The 18,130-nt window shown below is 42.5% G+C and overlaps 1 protein-coding gene across 7 annotated transcripts in view; it reads right to left on the minus strand.

Moving 5' to 3' along the window:
• The window catches only part of TASP1 (taspase 1), a 98,117-nt gene that overhangs the window by 68,889 nt on the left and 11,098 nt on the right, over positions 1–18,130 (minus strand). For all 7 annotated transcript variants that reach the window (XR_013543409.1, XM_020801256.3, XM_073003376.2 and 4 more), the window contains 3 exons: positions 12,512–12,632; positions 3,382–3,466; positions 1,840–1,919 (listed from right to left, as the gene is read on the minus strand). Coding sequence is in view for 6 of the 7 variants with exons in the window: in XM_020801256.3 (XP_020656915.1) it covers positions 1,840–1,919; positions 3,382–3,466; positions 12,512–12,632 (286 nt within the window). In the remaining variant the exon portion in view is untranslated. The remainder of the gene's footprint in view (positions 1–1,839; positions 1,920–3,381; positions 3,467–12,511; positions 12,633–18,130) is intronic.

Below are 18,130 nucleotides of genomic sequence, written 5' to 3' on the forward strand. Positions count from 1 at the left end.
ATTAATGGAGAAGCAACATGACAGCACATAACAACAAAACAATAAATTCAATAATTAGATTTAAAATGGAAAGCCGGAGTGGATAAAAGGGTACATGGAAAGCTTTCTCCCAACAAGAACACTGTACTTGACACACTTTATTTTCATTTGCCTCCTATGCCTTTTGTCTTCTTTGCCCCAATATGTTCAAGTGAGCAGCAGGCTTCTGGGGAGATGGAACATGAACTCTTCTTCCCAGATAGTACAACTGCTAAAACCCTCAATATAAAAGAAGGTCTCCTTCTGCTCACAGGCAACTTCAGCAATAAGGAATCATGGGGGAAACATTAGTACTTCTTGCTGGACACTTTAGCTGATAGCAAGCTGGAGGCTATCTAAACTGAACACTGAGGAAAACAATTGAACCCCAAAGTTTACTACAGATGCCCCTCTGTGCCACTCAGAAAGCGTTTTCTCCCCATTCCCACTACTGCAGTTTATGGTCTTAAATACAGTTCTGTTGACAATGAGGCAAAATTCTCAGCTGCACAATATGATAAAGTTTGATAGCCATTTTGAGACTGTGAGGAGGGCAAGAAAAGGGAAAGTTTTTTGTGATGGCCCTCCAGCTTTAGAGTTCTCTCCCAAAATAAGCCAATACTGGTCTCTTTTCAATGCCGGTTTTCTTGTTCTTTCAGGTTTTTAAAATATTTTGATAGTTTTAGTGTTTTAAATGTACTAAAATACCAAATATAATAGTATTATTTTAGTCCAAATGATACAATTTTAACTCTTAAAACCTCACGTTTGGCTTTGTTTTTATATTTTATGCTTTCATATTTTGTGCTATGATAACATTTATTAGCTTTAAATTGCTTGATTTTTATGGATTTTGGGAAGTATTATTGTTTTAAATTATGTAATGCCAAGAAGAAATATGTTACAATACTTAATAAATAAAAATAATGAATGAGAAGATAAAAAGAAAATGAAGGTATTGGATATAGAGAAAATTTAGTAATTGTTAATACAGAATATTGTGAGATCAAGAGGACGCAATGATGAAAACATTTATAAATGGGAGGGACAAAAATTAGAGGATCGAAACTTTACATAATAGTTCCAGATAAATATGCATCAATTTTCAAGACTGGCATAAACCACATGACTTCTAAAAATAAAGCACATGCCTTCCATTAACATTTTTCTGAAGTTGACTCCTGTTAAATATTGATAGCAATGTTGTTTTTATCAGTATTAAACAGGACATGCAGGAGACTACTGAAAAGATGCTTTATTCAACCATTTCTGTTTTTAGCATATCAAAAGATTGCTGCAGCTGAAATTATTGACTATTTTTTCCTCTGATGCCCACCTGCTATTGTAAAACGCTTCTTCAGCAATAGCAGAAAAAGCTTGTTGTCCACTGTCAAAGATTCTCTTACAAAATGCATTCATAAAAAATGGAGCTGAAGTTCAAACAGTCAAATCTATTTAAATGTTACATTTGAATGTTACACTACCAGTGAGCTGACAGTAGGACCATAGCTGCAGAAGGGCACTCTTGTATGTTGCATTTAGGGCTGTGGCAAACACTGGGAAAGTAGAACCATGGATACCAGTCCTGTGGATATAAAGTCTTATTGTATTTAAAACCTATTCATAAATCTAATCACAACATATCATTACCAAAGATTATATTTATGGTGTCTCACATATAACCTTAACAAAATAGTTATATGTGGGACAATGATAAGCTCCATTGATGCCTAAGTGTTTGAAGACTTTCTTAAATCCCATTGATTTCCACATTTCTCAGACTATGTGTCTCAAAACAATACCTAGCAATCATTTACTCACTTGTTGCCATGACACCTGGAGGACAGGCAGGTATCCCATGATCCACTGCCCATTTGAAAGCTCCCTCACCAACTAAAAAACTAGAAAAAAGGGAAGATTAAGAGAGACTTCATATTAAAAAGGCATGACTAGTTTTTAAAATATATATATATATCATGTATTTAGGGTTCCTCTTTGCTGTCTTAACAGTTTCTTGCTGCCTGTCTTCTCTAATTTTTAAAAAAATCTTTATATTTTAGAATGTGTTTTCATGATTTTTGTTTTACTTTCTGTACATTGCCCAGAGTAGCAATTTGCTAGATGGGTGGTATAAAAACTGAATGAATAAATTAATAAATGAATAAATATTTCTATATTGTTGATTTAATGCAGTTATGAAAACAAATTATACTTCTGTCACATAAACGTAACTTTTAATACAGTATTTGCTTTGTCCATGCAAAATGGCAAAAAAACTATACAGAGAAAAATATACACTTTACAGGTTTGCGTTAAATGAATAATCCAATCTATGGAAAATATATGCAGCACAATCCTAAACATACTTACTCAAAAATAAGTTCTTTAGAAGTTATTTTCTCTTAACCATGTTTAAGACTACAGAATAAGCCATACCTTTTAATGAGTTAAGATTCACAGATCTTTAGTTTACACGTCAATAGTGTTTTATTTGAAGTAAAAAAAGAGTTAATAATAGTTTAAAAATACTACACCCTTGCCAATGTCAATGATGGAGCTTGGAACCAATCCCCAGTAGATACTGCAGTCCTACTGTACAAGTAGGATCAGACAAGATAAGCAATTGCATCTGAATGACACAGCTTTTACACAGCCTCAAAAAATTAAGTTTATCAAAGATTTTTCTGAAAACACAGGAAAGTTATGTAAACCCCACCCTTCAAAATATGAATGCTGAAAGATGAAGCATTCCAATTTTAAGATGTATACTTAATATAATCATTGGCTTGGAAAATGTATTCATTTGTTCATGTATTACAATGATGTCCATTTGTATGGATGATCAGAGAGTAATTTGGTAAATATCTCATCTTTCCCACATTTGAAAATTATTATAACCGTAAAGAAGGGATAAAATTAAAGCGTGCCCTCAACTTTATCCAAATAATTAAATCAACTTGAAAATATTTTTCCACAACAGTAATATGAGTACATGCTAAAATGTTAAAAATCAGGAAGTAAAATGAAAGATTTCTGAAAACTAGTTACATTTTGCTTTGAGGCTTGATTTCCTGACCTTTTATATTTCAAAGCTTGGTAACACTGTAAACATTTGTATAAACAATTACAAATAAAGAAGTCAAAACTTAATGTAGTGCTGGCTTTTACTCTTAATGTTCCGTTCTATTTACAGCTCTAACCATTTAACACAATGCTCCTACATCAATAAACAAAGCCAGTTCTCTTCTTACAAGCACACTGGTATTGATGTACACTGAACAGTCTGAGTCTTTTTTCAATCAGAATAACTTAGAAATGTTCCATGAATTACAGTTCAAAAGCAGAAACAAGAAAAATAATTACCAGGGTGGAATTCTGCCGGCAGAGAGTTTTCCCTTCTGTCCTTCTTTCAATAGTCTGTTTGCCACAGAAACAGGATTTTTAATTCCTGAAAGAGAACAAAGATGGCTTAAGAAGATTTTCTAAATTGTAGTTCTGCTAATCAATTCCTGCAAAATATATATCTGCCAAGAAGAAAAAGAGGTTACTTACCTGTAACCATAGTTCTTTGAGTGGTCCTCTGTGAATTCACACATATGGGTATTGTCTGCGCCTGCGCTGACTCTCTCGGAAGATTCTAGAGCTAAAAGTAATAATTTTATGGTGTGATCCTCCATGAGGTATATGCTCCTCCCACCCACCATCTTCCCCAGTTCCTGAATTTTATCCACCGGGTATGAAGGAAAGAATTAATTAATTATATAATTAACCCGTGACAGATAGAGGGGAAGGATGGGCGGGTTGTGTGAATTCACAGAGGACCACTCAAAGAACTATGGTTACAGGTAAGTAACCTCTTTTTCTTTTTCGTGGCCTCTGTGAATGCACACATATGGGTGACTAGCAAGCTGCACTTACCGGTTGGTGGGTCGTCATGGTAAGAAGGATGACAGGACAGCTTTGCCAAATGCAGCATCTTGGCGTGCTCTGACGTCCAGGCGGTAGTGCTTGACAAACGTGGACGGTGTGGACCACGTAGCGGCACGACAGATGTCAGGAACCTCGGTGCCACATTGAAAGGCAGTAGAGGTGGACAGTGCCCTGGTGGAATGAGCTGTCAAATGTTCTGGAGGGGATCTCTCTGACAAGCTGTAAGCAAGGGAGATAGTCTGTACAACCCAACGTGCTATGGATTGAGAGGAGGCTGGGGCCCCTTTGTTTGGGCCATGAAAGCACAGAAAAAGTTTATTGGACTTTCTAAAAGTTTTTGTCCTTTGGACGTAGAAAGCCAGGGCACGTCTGACATTGAGATTATGGAGCATATGTTCTAGGGGTGATGAAGGAGACTTGAAGAAGCAGGATAGTATGATGGGTTGGTTGAGGTGGAAATCGGAGACCACCTTCGGGAGAAAGAAAACATCAAAGTAAAGAGTCACTTTATCGGGGTGAAACTGGATAAAGGGAGGATTGACTCGAAGAGCAGCGAGCTCACTAGCTCATTTGGCTGATGTGATAGCAACAAGGAAGGCCGATTTAAGAGTGAGGATTTTGAGGTCGATGGACGCCATGGGCTCAAACGGAGGCCGCATCAGGGTATTAAGAACCAGTTGCAGTGACCACTGGGGGGTGATGCGTTGTTGAGGAGGGCGAATGTTGTTGAGCCCTTTGAGGAACTTCTTGACAGTTGGGTGAGAAAACAACTTAGAGGAGAAGGAATCATCTGGCTGGTGAGCCATAATGGCTGAAAGATAGACCTTTAACGTGGACTGGGAAAGGCCGAAACTGAAGAGATGCAGGAGGTAAGCGAGCAGAGTCTTCAAAGAGACAGGTATAGCAGGTAAGTTATTGTCCTGAGTATACTTTAAGAAAGACTTCCATTTATTTTCGTATAGAAGGGTAGTGGAAGGTTTTCGGGCTCGAAGAAGAACCTGCATCACGTCGGGAGTATCCTCCATCCGCAAGACTGAGAGAGGCGACGTCTGGGTGAAGAACGAGGCCGTGGTCGAGCGAGAGGAGATCTGGGCGGAGAGGAAGGCGGAGCATGTCCGACAACATCGAGACCAGGTGAGTGAACCATGGCTGGCGGGGCCAGTACGGGGCGGAGATGGAGGATCACCCTCTGGAGCAGAGGCAGAGGGGGAAATATGTAAAGGAGATCTTGGGACCAGTCCATCAGGAATGCGTCTCCCAGAGAGTTGCTGTCCCGTCCTGCTCTGGAGCAGAATCGGGGACATTTCATGTTGGCATCGGCTGCAAAGAGGTCTATTGAGGGTGTGCCCCATCGCCGGCACAGCCGCTGGAACATGACATCATTAAGAGTCCATTCGTGTGTTCTCGTCGGTAGTCGACTGAACCGATCTGCCAGGGTGTTGTCATCAGTGGAAATGTGGACGGCAATAGAGAAAACATGATGGGAATAGCACCACTCCCAGAGGTTGACAGCTAGGTAGAGCAGAGAAGAGGAGTGGGTACCTCCTTGCTTGTTGACATAAAAGAGTGCAGTGGTGTTGTCTGTTGCCAACTGCACTACCTGACCTCAGATGAGGGGAAGAAAGGCATGGAATGCTTTGATGATTGCCAACAGTTCTAGGTGGTTTATGTGAAGTGGCAGTTCTTGATTTGACCAGAGTCTGTGGACTGTGTGTTGAAGGCAGTGTGCGCCCCACCCCATGGGGCTGGCGTCGGTTGTGACCTGTATGGAAGGTGTGAGAGGCGAGAAAAGCCTGCCAATGAGGAGGTTGTCGGGGCGAGTCCACCAGTCGAGCTGGGAGGCTAGTTCTGGTGTCACCTGCAGTAGGGTGGAAGGGAGATATGTTTTGGGATTGAACAGGGAAAGGAACCATGCCTGCAGGGATCTCATTTTGAGTCTGGCATGTTGGGCGACAGCCGTCGTCAATGCCATGAGCCCCAGGAGGTGTTGGGCATGATGCGCCGAAACAGAGTGATGTGTTTGGAAAAGGCGGACAGCCTTTTGGATTTTCCTGATCCTGTCTGGAGGCAGGAAAGCTCTTGCACGGAGGGAGTCTATTTCCATGCCTATGAACTTGGCTGTCTGCTTTGGAATCAAGTGCGACTTCTCGAGGTTCATCTTGAGGCCGAGACTGTGCAGCGTAGGGAGCGTTGTGTCTCATGCTTTTATGGTGTCGTGGTACGATGTCCCCACTATCAACCAGTCGTCGATGTAGGGATAAATGTTTACTCCCTGTAGCTGGAGGAAGGCAGCCACCAGTGCCATGCACTTGGTGAAAGTCCGGGGGGCGGTGGAGAGCCCGAACGGGAGGGCACAGAATTGGAAAGCGGTGCCTTTGAAATGAAACCGGAGGAATTTCTGATGGTCTGGATGAATGGATATGTGGAAACAGGCATCCTGCAGGTCGATAATTATGAACCAGTCTCCCTGCGAAAGCAAAGGGATAATAGAGTCCAGTGTAAGCATGCGGAACTTGCGGGGAGATATGAAACGGTTGAGGTGAGTGAGATCAAGAATGGGGCGGAGGCCTCCATCTTTTTTAGGAACAGTAAAGTATTTTGAGTAGAAACCGTTGAGGGAGTCCGAAGTAGGGACTGGAAAAATGGCATGCTTCTGGAGAAGTTTGGTAACCTCATCCTGCAGAGCAGAGGAGTAGGGGGTGTAACTGATAAACCCCAACGGGGGTAATTCGGAGAATTCTATGAGGTAGTCAGATGCTATGATGGATAGAACCCATTTATCTGAGGTGATGGATTGCCAACGGTGGAGAAATGGAGCCAGCCTGGTACAGTTCAGTGGGTAAAGAGGAATGTCAGAAAAGGCAGGCATAGGTAGTTGTCAATATTGCTTACCCTTTCGTTGTCCTTTACGAAAAGGATTGACGCTGCCGAGGTAAGCTTTGAGGCCGGTATGATGCCATCAGAGGCTGAGGTGCAGTTAAGGACCTGTCAGTTTGGTGAGGACGATACTGTCTATAAGGCTGGAACTGTTGATTCTGGTATTGTTTGGGATGAAACTGGCCCGAGTGGTAGAAGAGACATTGGTAAGAGGTAGAAGGTTGAGCAGAATAGGAGCACGCGGTTTTGTGCTTCTTATGAAAGTCCTCCATGGTATCATCGGTTGTGGAATTGAACAGTCCGGCACCATCAAAGGGTAAATCCTCGATTCTCGACTTGGTGTCATCAGAGATCGTGGAGGATTTGAGCCAGGCATGGCGTCGAATAGAGATGGAGGTGACCAAAGTTTTAGAAGCAGCCTCAGCGGAGTGTCGCGCCACAGTCCTCTGATACTTGGCAAGAGAAATGGCTTGCGAATGGATGTTGATGAGATCAGATCTCATGGGTTCAGGAGATGAGTCAATAAGAGGAAGGACTTGATTCCAAAGATGACGCTGAAAGGCACCCATAGTTGCCTGGTACCTGATACTCCGGAGCAAAAAGGCTTGCAGAGAGTAAATTCGTTTTGCCATTGTGTCAACTTTTCTGCCGTCTTTGTTGGCAAGGGTAGGCTCGGACCTAGTCTGGATTCAGGCCTGACTGGATTCAACGATAACAGAGTTAGGCACTGGATGTTTATTAAGGAATTCGGAATTGACACCGTGGGTCCTATAGAGCACTGGTTCTTAACCTTTGTTATTCAAATGTTTTTGGACTGCACGCCTTCACCATCAGCTCTGCTGGCTGGAGTTTCTGGGAGTTGCAGTTCAAAAACACCTGAGTAACAAAGGTTAAAAACCACTGCTATAGAGGCCATCGGTGCGGCGAGAAATCTGCATAGTAGAAGGAGGTTTTCCCCAAGTATCCTTAATAAATTGAAGGATGGACTTGTTAAAGGGGAGACTCAATGGAACAGGACACTCCTGGATGTCATCGAACACCGGGTCGGCATCTGCGGACGAGGGCTGTTCGGTGTTGAGATTCAGGGCTTGTGCCATTTGGAAAACAAGCGTAGAATAGGAAGAGAAGTCATCTGAGGAGGACGAAGCATGGCTGCCCCTCGTATCTGGGACTGGAGGAGGAAGCTCAGGCTCATGGGAGGACTCAGAGTGTTGTGCCTCTGAAGATGCAGGGGAGCCCGGAGATGAAGGGCAGTCTGATGGACCAAAGCCCTCTGTCAGGGGAGCTTGGTGTCGTTGGATCGGCATGCCTTCAAAGGGGCCTTGAGATGGCATCGGGTCCGGCATCGGTGGTGCGGGACGTAGGGGTATGGCTTCATGAGCTCTGTCTCGCATTCAAGTTAGAGGCATTGCCGTAGATGGGACAGGAGGGCATAGAGGCGGAGCTGAAGCCATCAGGGCCAAAGTGGTCACACAGAGGCGATTCGAGTCCACGAAAGGGACGGCATGGGGAAGTTCTGGCGTCATTCGGGGCCATTTAGCCTGTTCAGGCTGGTACCTTTCGTACAGGGTCTGCCAGATGAAGAGGTCAAAATGGAATGGTACCATTGGAAAAGGGCAAAAATCGCCTTGCGATGGCACTGACCTCGGTGGGGAGAGGTGCTTTCGTTTCTCTCTTCCGTGGAGGTGAAGGGGGAACCTCCAGATCGGATGCCGAGCTTTCAGCTGCCCGCCCTGATTCAGGGTCTGAATCGGCTGAGGCCAGGCTGGACTGTGGCGCAGCCGCATTGAGGCCAATGCTCGGGGTTTGGGGCGGCATTGTGGGGGGGCCGCAACATCATGGGCTTCATCTCCATCGGAGGCCAAGTCAGGGGCTTCTCTGGATGATTCCTCGAGGATGGGGGAAGGCAGGGAAGGCTGAGGGGGCTCCACCCGGGGAACTCTGTCCTTTCTAGGCCTCTTAGGGGCAGGTTTGGACTTTTTCTTCGAGCTTGCATCGTGCACTCGAGACTTCTGAGAGGAGGGCAACTTGTGCTTACCAGACGATTTTGCTTTCTCAACAGTGTCCTTAGCTGGTAGCATAGAGGTAGAATCTGAGGTAGACTGGCCCGCTGGAAGCCTATCGGCTGAAAGGGCAGAAGATCTAGCCGCTTCCGGAGACGAAGTAGGAGGATTCATGGCTGTTTGCCAAAGGTAAGACCAAAGTCTTTGGAGCCTCTGTTTTAGTGCCGGCTTGGTTAAATTTTTACAAGCAGGACACAAATGGGTAGGATGTTCCTCACCCAAACAAAAAAGACACTGTCTATGCCCATCTGAAAGTGCAATTTTATTCACACAGGTTGTACACCTTTTAAAAGGAGACAGAGAGGCCATAAGCAAAGAACTTGGGGGGGAAGGGGAAAAGGAAGGAAATAAAAAGACCGTGGGAAGCCAATTAGGCAAACAAAAGACGCGGAGGATCACTAAGTAGGTAATTCAAAGTAAAGATAAACAAACAAAAGCTCAAGGAGCCTAGAAAAATAGCCAAAAGGCAAGTAGTGAAACGCTCAATCTTTCCTGAGAACCGTTCAGCTTGGCGGAAAAAAGGAACTGGGGAAGATGGTGGGTGGGAGGAGCATATACCTCGTGGAGGATCACACCATAAAATTGTTACTTTTAGCTCTAGAATCTTCTGAGAGAGTCAGCGCAGGCGCAGACAATACCCATATGTGTGCATTCACAGAGGCCACGAAAAAGAACAAGTTGGATTTCAAAGGGGCAGAAGAACTACAGACCAAATTGTTAACATGCGCTGGATTATGGAGAAAGCCAGAGAGTTCCAGAAAAACATCTGTTTCATTGACTACGCATTGACCACAGCAAACTATGGCAAGTCCTTAAAGAAATGGGAGTGCCTGAACACTTTATCTACCTCCTGAGAAACCTATACATGGGACAGGAAGCAACAGTTAGAACTGGATACGGAACAACTGATTGGTTTAAAATTGAGAAACAAGTACAGCAAGGCTGCATATTGTTTACTTGCTCATTTAACTTATATGTGGAATACATCATGCGAAAGGCAGGACTCGATGAATCCCAAGCCGGAATTAAGATTGCCGGAAGAAATATCAACAACCTCAAATGCACAGATGAGACCACTCTGATGGCAGAAAGTGAGGAGGAATGAAAGAACCTCTCAATGAGGGTGAAAGAGTGGAGCACCAAAATGGTCTGAAGCTCAACAACAAAAAAACTAAGATCATGGCCCACTGGTCCCATTACCTCCTGGCAAACAGAAGAGGAAGATATGGAGGCAGTGACAGATTTTACTTTCTTGGGCTCCATGATTGCTGCAGATGGTGACAGCAGCCCTGAAATTAAAAGACGCCTCCTTCTGGGGAGGAAAGCGATGACAAACCTCAACAGCATCTTAAAAAGCAGAGACATCACCTTGCTGACAAAAGTCCACATAGTCAAAGCTATGTTTTTCCAGTAGTGATGTATGGAAGTGAGAGCTGGACCATAAAGAAAGCTGACCGCCAAAGAATTGATGCTTTTGAATTGTGGTGCTGGAGGAGGCTCTTGAGAGTCCCCTGGACTGCAAGGAGAACAAACGTATCCATTCTAAAGGAAATCAACCCTGAGTGCTCACTGAAAGGACAGATCCTGAAGCTGAAGCTCCAATACTTCGGCCATCTCATGAGAAGAGAAGACTCCCTGGAAAAGACCCTGATGTTGGGAAAGTGTGAAGGCAAAAGGAGAAGAGGACGACGGGTGGACAGTGTCATCGAAGCTACCAACATCAATTTGACCCAACTCTGGGAGGCAGTGGAAGACAGGAGGGCCTGGCGTGCTCTGGTCTATGGGGTCACAAAGAGTCAGACATGATTAAACGACTAAACAACAACAAACAGACCAAGACCCAATAGAGTATGCTTCAGTAATCAGCACCACTGAAATAAGGACTTTCTTGCCTTCATTCTCCTTCTGCAGCCCTTTGTGGTGCCTAAAAATATGCCCCAGAGGTTTTCCCAGTTCTCCAGACATGGAGTTTGAGGCACTGAAAAAATAGTGCAAGCTACTAGAAGCACATATCTAGGCACAGACTACAAGTCTATAAAGAAGTACCACAACCATGGGCAAGAGACAGTACTAGACCTAATATATGTTAGTCTTACATTGTTTAGATCAGTGGTTCTTAACCTTTGTTACTCGGATGTTTTTGAACTGCAACTCCAAGAAACCCCAGCCAGCACAGTTGGTGGTGAAGGCTTCTGGGAGTTGCAGTCCAAAACTCCTGAGTAACCCAAGGTTAAGAACCAGTGGTTCAGATCATCACTAAGCATTTTAGAAATTTCCTCATCTTGTTTTTAAAGATGAACCAGTGCCTGCAATATGTTACATAATGATATCAGTATGCTGCTGCAAATAGCTATAACTAAGTCTGCACATAGGAGATATGATCAATGAATCTAATAGATACAGCCTCTTACTGGAAAAACTTGACAGCACTATCCACTGCTTGCAGATTTGCTGAAACATATTTAATGGTAGTTTCCAAGAAGCCAGAAAATTGGCTTCTACATGCTCAATTCTGTACTTAGCTTCACACTGTGCTATTCTGGACACACAAGATAGCAAGCTAATCCAAGAATCTGAGGGAATGTTGTGAAAAAGCTCAAAGCAATCACAAAAAGCTTTTTGTGTTTGTGTCTGAGCAGTAATTAGAAAATAATGTATTGGCTCTAAGGTTCTCCCCCACCAACATCAGTGAAATCACTCCTGGAGCAGAGTTTTACTCTGGACACTGAGTAATAAGAAGGAATGAGATTTTAATGATAAAATGAGATTTTTCTCCCTCCCCCTGCAGCCACCAGCATTGTATCCTATGTGAAACAAAATGCAAACTCCCAAATATTCAAGTGATCAGTACCTTTTACAGAGATCAACTACTAGTGTACAATGTATACATGTTTTTGAGTTCCACATAACACTTTGCAAAGCTAAACAGCAATCAACCAGAGATGACCGCATGCAAGTCCATATACTTGGCCAGATGTTCCAAGAGAAAATGAAACTTGATGTGTCAGTGGATCATGGAGCTATTTCATGACCTTTGCCAGAGCGCATTGGAAAGAAGGCTAAATTGAGATGGATGCTGCTTGTTGGAGACTTCTATACATTGCTTGGAAGCATATATTGTTTATCTGTTGATTCTAATAAAGACATTGCTTACTTGTGGATTTTGAAATGTGTTTTACTCTTGTGGGTCAACACAATCTCATTTTTTTTCTTTTTAGGTCTCTTGTGAAAAGTACCTTCTACACTCAACATGGCAGCAGGAACTATCCACTGGATCAGATGCTTTCCACTGATGGAAGGCAACAATTCATCTGTAGTTGGAAGACTAGATCCAAGTCACTGTACTTGCTGTCATGCAATCTTCAATGACAGATCACTTAAAGCAATCTGAAGGAACATGCATCTTTTATGGGACTGTGAAATCTAATTAAGAAACTGGCTTAGACTTTACCTAACCAGATAGGCAAGATGATTCCCATCTTCCCCTGACAGTTCATGATTAGCTATGTTTTCTAGAGATGGTAGTTGTAGTCCAACACATCTGCAGGGCCCAAAACTGGAGAAGAATGCTTTAAATATCCATGTAAAGATCTTTTTCATTTCACCTCTTATCATCAACATACCACTTAGCGCACCAACTGCTCCAAAATTTAGCGATTTTCCATCCATTATACTGGCATCACATTCTATTTCACCCAAAAGGTTCAAATTAGATCCCATTCCTGCATTTGTAAAAGGTGAATCCTATGAACAAATTTGAAAAAAAATAATGAAAGTTAATTAAGCATAGTAATTAAGCATAGTATCATGAGGACCAAATAACAGCTACTAGACCAACTGGGTACTTACCGTGTTTCCCCAAAAATAAGACAGGGTCTTATATTAATTTTTGCTCCAAAAATGCATTAGGGCTTATTTTCAGGAGATCATTTATTTTACAGTCATGTCATCTTCTGGTTGCTGCTTTGCTGCACAATGGTGGAGGGCAGGGTTTCACTTAACTAGAGCTTATTTATGAGGTAGGGCTTATATTTCAAGCATCCTGAAAAATGATACTAGGGCTTATTTTCAGGTTAGGTCTTATTTTCGGGGAAACTGTAACATTATTTTATTCATTCCACTAGATAGATACAACTGAAATTTCCTTATAGGAAAGGAGACATGTTGGGGAATGAAAGGTTGGGTAAACAGGAAAAGTGCAAAAGTGATACACAGGGAATGACAAGTGGAAGGAGCAGCAACTGTGCTCTCTATCATGAAGAAGAATTAATAGTGAAACAGTTCTGCTTTCCTGCAAGACTACTGAACTGATTTGAAAAAAATCTTCTTTGGTTAAGCACTATGCCTCATTTACTTGTAGTATGTATATATGCATTTATTTATTTATTTATCTGTCTGTCTGTTTGTTTGTTTGTTTATACATCCATCCGTCTGCCCATCCATACATACATACATACCCTGCCTTTCTCCTTAAAAGGACACAAGGTGGCTTAAATCATTGAAGGACAATATTAAAGCTAAAAACAGTGAGTATACAAATATTAAATAGGATCAAACCAATACCATAAAAAACATAAGCAAGACCAAACACACATTCTAAGTAGAAAGGCACCAAAATGTATTTAAAAACCCCACCCAGGCACTCAGGGAAAGCTGGCCTGAAGAGAAAGGTCTTCATCTGCTTGCAGAAGGACAGCAAAGATGAGGCCAGTCTAGCCTCCTGTGGGAGAGAGTTCCAAAGTCTGGGAGCAGCAACAGAGAGGCCCTCCTTTGCACCCACCAAATGTACCTATGAAGATGGTGGACCTCTCCTGATGATCTTAACATTTGAGCAGGTTCACAAAGGGAGATACAGTCCATGAGATAGCTTGAGCCCAAGCTATTTAGACCTTTATACGTTAGAACCATCACTTTGAATTCAGTACCCAATTACATAGAATCTCTCTCCCAACTCAAGAGTGTCAGTAGGTACCACTTTATTAAATATATTTAGAATAAGTAACAAAATGTAATATAATGATTTCCTTGTACGATAATCTACACCATTTTCTGAAAATTGTCAGAAAACAGACAGAAGATAGAAGTTAACACAGTAACAGCAGCCTTCAAAAGACATGCTTTTCAGGACCTACTAATTGTAAAACCCCACAATATGGCAGACACCCATCTGGGCTGACAACTGCTACGTTACCCAATGCCCCTCAACTAATGTCCAAAACAGTTTTATAAGGCCAGCATGCTAATCTCAGGAAGCATGACAACAAAGGAGGGAATGACAGTAATGGAGTGGGACAGAAGGAGCAAGTAAGACAACACGGCACACACTAGGAAAGGGGAAGATAGCCAAGTGGTCAGAATCATAGAACAATGGAGTTCAAAGGGCTTATAACATCCATCGCACTTTCTATCTGCACAGAAGGAAAAATACTTAGAGCAGGCTCCCATTTTGCAACCACCTGCTATCAATATCAATTGTCCTCAACTTAAAATATATAGTAGGTACTCAAAGGAAACTGCAGCAGACTACCTTCTGTACCTTTATTGCTTTTGCAGCATCAGAGAAAGAGTTACTGGTGAATATTCTGCGAATCTGCATCATCTGTCAGAATGAACGTGTGATCTTTCCACACAGAAAATGAACAAAAACACTCAGCATATCACAAGCAAACTGTCAGCTAGCTCATAAAAGATCAGGAGAAAGCCCTGCTCATTGACAACACTTTGAAGTGATGCTTGCTGGACTGGCTAGAATCCTGTGTAATCGGCAATATGCAAAGTCAGCAGAATTGGGGCATGGGGGAGCAGACAACTGCTTGGAAAAGCTTTTTCCCTTTCTCCTTCTCTCATCCATCAAACAATTTAAACAATTTCTAAAGGACTGTCTTCCTGTGAGTGGGTTCAATTTTGGAAAAAAAATCATTCCCCTTTTTGTTCCCCAAAAAGTGGAGATAGGCCTCCATTAAATTGTTATTTAATTTTCAAACACCAGAGAACCATGAACAACAACTTCAGTTGGACCAACGGGTCCCTCAGTTTCCCTGCATTCAACGTAACAGCGCCTTAACTTGGGCATCGAAAGAGTTCACCATTGGGGGTTCACTCCAAATTTGTGGGTTTTCTCATGAGCTTCCTCAGACTGGGACATAAGGTGCCGCAACAGGTGTGAAAGCCCACTCTCCTTCTCTGGGCATTTCTGGATGCAACATCACCACCAGTTTGCCCCCCTTCTTCCACTGATCTTCGTTTTTGGAATAGATATATACTGTCCATTTCCACTGGCTCTGCTTCCCCCAGTGGCACTGCCAAACCTTCCTTTCTTTGCTTTTTCAGCTCTCTTTTCCTATTTTACTCCCCTCAGGTCTCACGTTGCAATATTGCTGTTTCCTTTCTATTTCCTCTAGGGGCAGTTTCATTTTAACACGCTCTCCTGTCCAGAGTTCTTCCATTTCTAAGAAACCCCTTCCTAGAGAAATATCTTCTTCCTTCACCTACTTTCCTTTCTTTTTCTCCTCCTGCTTTTATACCTCAGTCTCCCAGTCTAGCTCTCTTTTCCCTTAAGCTGGTCAGGATAAATAGATAGAGCCAGTGGTGAATATAGCAAGATATACGATATATGAATGATTTGATTATATGCAATGAATATATAACATCTTTGATTCTCATTAAAGTTAATACAATTCAATAAGTAAGTTCTGTTGGCAGCAACCTGACAAGTGTCTGACTAAAGTTTATTATTTATTGTGGATAAAGGAAATCCACTGGTGGCAGTCAAGAAAAAAGGGGAACATCCCAATTTTTATCTGCTGGTGAGAAGACATAGCGAGAGCCCTTTCTTTGGGGAAACAAGCAGGGGTTTTGTGGTAAACGTCACAAGTGGTGTCCAGCGGCGGGATATGAATAGATTCCAGTAAAGCCAAAGTTTAAAGAGAATTTTTCTGAGTCAAGAGTGTCTGTTAGTCAGAGGTCTGTCATGAAGGAGTGGTTGACTTGCTAGAGCTTTTGTGGAAAAGCTTAGTAGCGGGGCCCCTGAATGCAGATCTTGGGGGGACTAAAGATAGGGAGCAACTCTGAAAGAAAACAATCTGTTTAAGGTTACCTCAGGATTTGGACAGACCCAGTGGGCTGACTTAGAATCCAAGGCTCCAAGAGTTAAGAGAGCACTTATGGAGAAAAAGTGGAAGCCAGGGTCAAAAACAGGTCTGAGGTGACAGGAACAAGCAGAGGCTTGAAAAAAATCAGAATTTGTTTGGTGTCTGGAGGCAAGAGGTGTCTCAGACCAAGGAACAGCATGGCTGGTGAGGTGCCATCCTTAGCTGCCAAGGAAGAGCTACATAGTATCTTAGAAAGAAAAAGTACACTGGTGCCTCGCAAGACGGGCGCCCTGTTTAACGACGAAACCGCATTACGACGATCTTTTTGCGATCGCAAAAGCGATGTTTCCTATAGGGAAATTTCGCTTTGCGATGATCGGTTCCCTGCTTCGGGAACCGATTCTCGCAAAACGACGATTTTAAAACAGTTGATTGGCTGTTTCAAAATGGCCGCCGGGTAAACAAAATGGCCCCCGCTTTTTTATGGGACGGATTCCTCGCTGCACGAGCAGCGAAAATGGCCGTGCTATGGACGGTGAGTTTCAAGCCCATAGGAACACATTAAACAGGTTTTAATGCGTTTCTATGGGCTTTTAAATTTTGCTTTATGATGTTTTCGTTCTACAGCGATTTCACTGGAACGAATTAACATCGTAACGCGAGGCACCACTGTATTTTAAAAAGAGGCCTGACTATCTCTCTGCAATATAAACCAGCTCTTATCTAAAGAAAAACACATAAGTATGCCACCTAAAAGAAGTAAAAAGTTAGTTTCAATTACAAATGAGACAATTGGAATTGGCATCTCAAAATAACAATAACAACAATGCTGAGGGAAATCTTTCAAAAATAGATCTAAAGAAATTTCCCCAATATAGAAAAGGTGATTGCCCAGAATCCTTCCTCATTTCCTTTGAACGTGCATGCTGGGATTTTAATGTGAAAGAGGAAGAAAGAATGATATTGCTGAGATCCCATTTGTAGCCCCCTAGGCTTTTTCAAATTACGGGTCATGAGTTTCTAATTAAGAAATGCTCCAGTGACCTTTCAAAGACTCATGGACAAAACTTTACAGGGGCTTAGAGAGTTCATGGTAGCGTACATGGACGATATCGGGATTTATAGCCAAACTTGGGAAGAGCACAAAATCCACCTTGAAACAGTGCTACACAGACTACAGGAGGCTAGGTTAACAGTTAAAGCAAGTAAACGCCAACTGGGGAGCTCAGAATTAAAATATTTAGCCCATGTAGTAGGGGGAGGCATAATCAAACCCCTTGAATCAAAAATAGAGGCTATTAACAATTGGCGCAAGCCAACATCCAAGAAAAAAATAAGAGCTTTTCTAGGGTTAGCCGGCTACTATTGTTGCTTTGTGCCGAACTTTAGCAAGATAGCCACCCCTCTGTCTAATCTAACCCACAAACGACAAGCTGAGAAAACCCAATGACGGCTGACTGTGAGGAAGCCTTTAACAAATTGAAGACAGCATTTACTACCAGTCCAGTCCTGAGAGCTCCAGATTTCTAGCGCGAGTTTATAGTCTTCATGGATGCATTTAACGTCAGGGTGGGAGCCGTGCTGAGCCAAGCTGACGACAACGGAAACCATCATCCTGTAACCTACCTCAGCAAGAAACCACAGGCAGGTGACAGGCATTTATCTACGACTGAGTGGGAGTGCCTAGCCGTAGTCTGGGCATTGCAGAAACTGAGACCATATATCTGGGGAAGACATTTTGTACTATGCACTGACTATTCCCCACATTTATGGCTAAGGACTATTCGGGCCAATAACAAGAAACTGATGAGGTGGGCCCTACTCTTGCAGGACTTCAATTTTGAAATTCACAACGTGAAGGGAACCCAGAACGTGGTGGCTGACGCGTTGTCTCGAAGACCAGAGGACTAACGGATGAATGGGGAAAAGCGTAATGTTGTAAGAAATGTTCCGTTTGGACACTAGTTTTGAGAAATAATTAAACTGCAATGTCTTGTTGGAAAAAAATAGTAAGTAAAGGTATAAATGTAAAAGTAATGTGAGTTGTAATAATATAATTAATGCAAATGGTTATAATTGTATTGAGTGTTCTAAATGCTTAAAGTAATAAGTCTGAACTGCTAAATACAGTGAGAGAAAATCCAAAAGAAT

This window comes from Pogona vitticeps, chromosome 1 (assembly GCF_051106095.1).
Source record: "Pogona vitticeps strain Pit_001003342236 chromosome 1, PviZW2.1, whole genome shotgun sequence".
Lineage (NCBI taxonomy): Eukaryota > Metazoa > Chordata > Lepidosauria > Squamata > Agamidae > Pogona > Pogona vitticeps.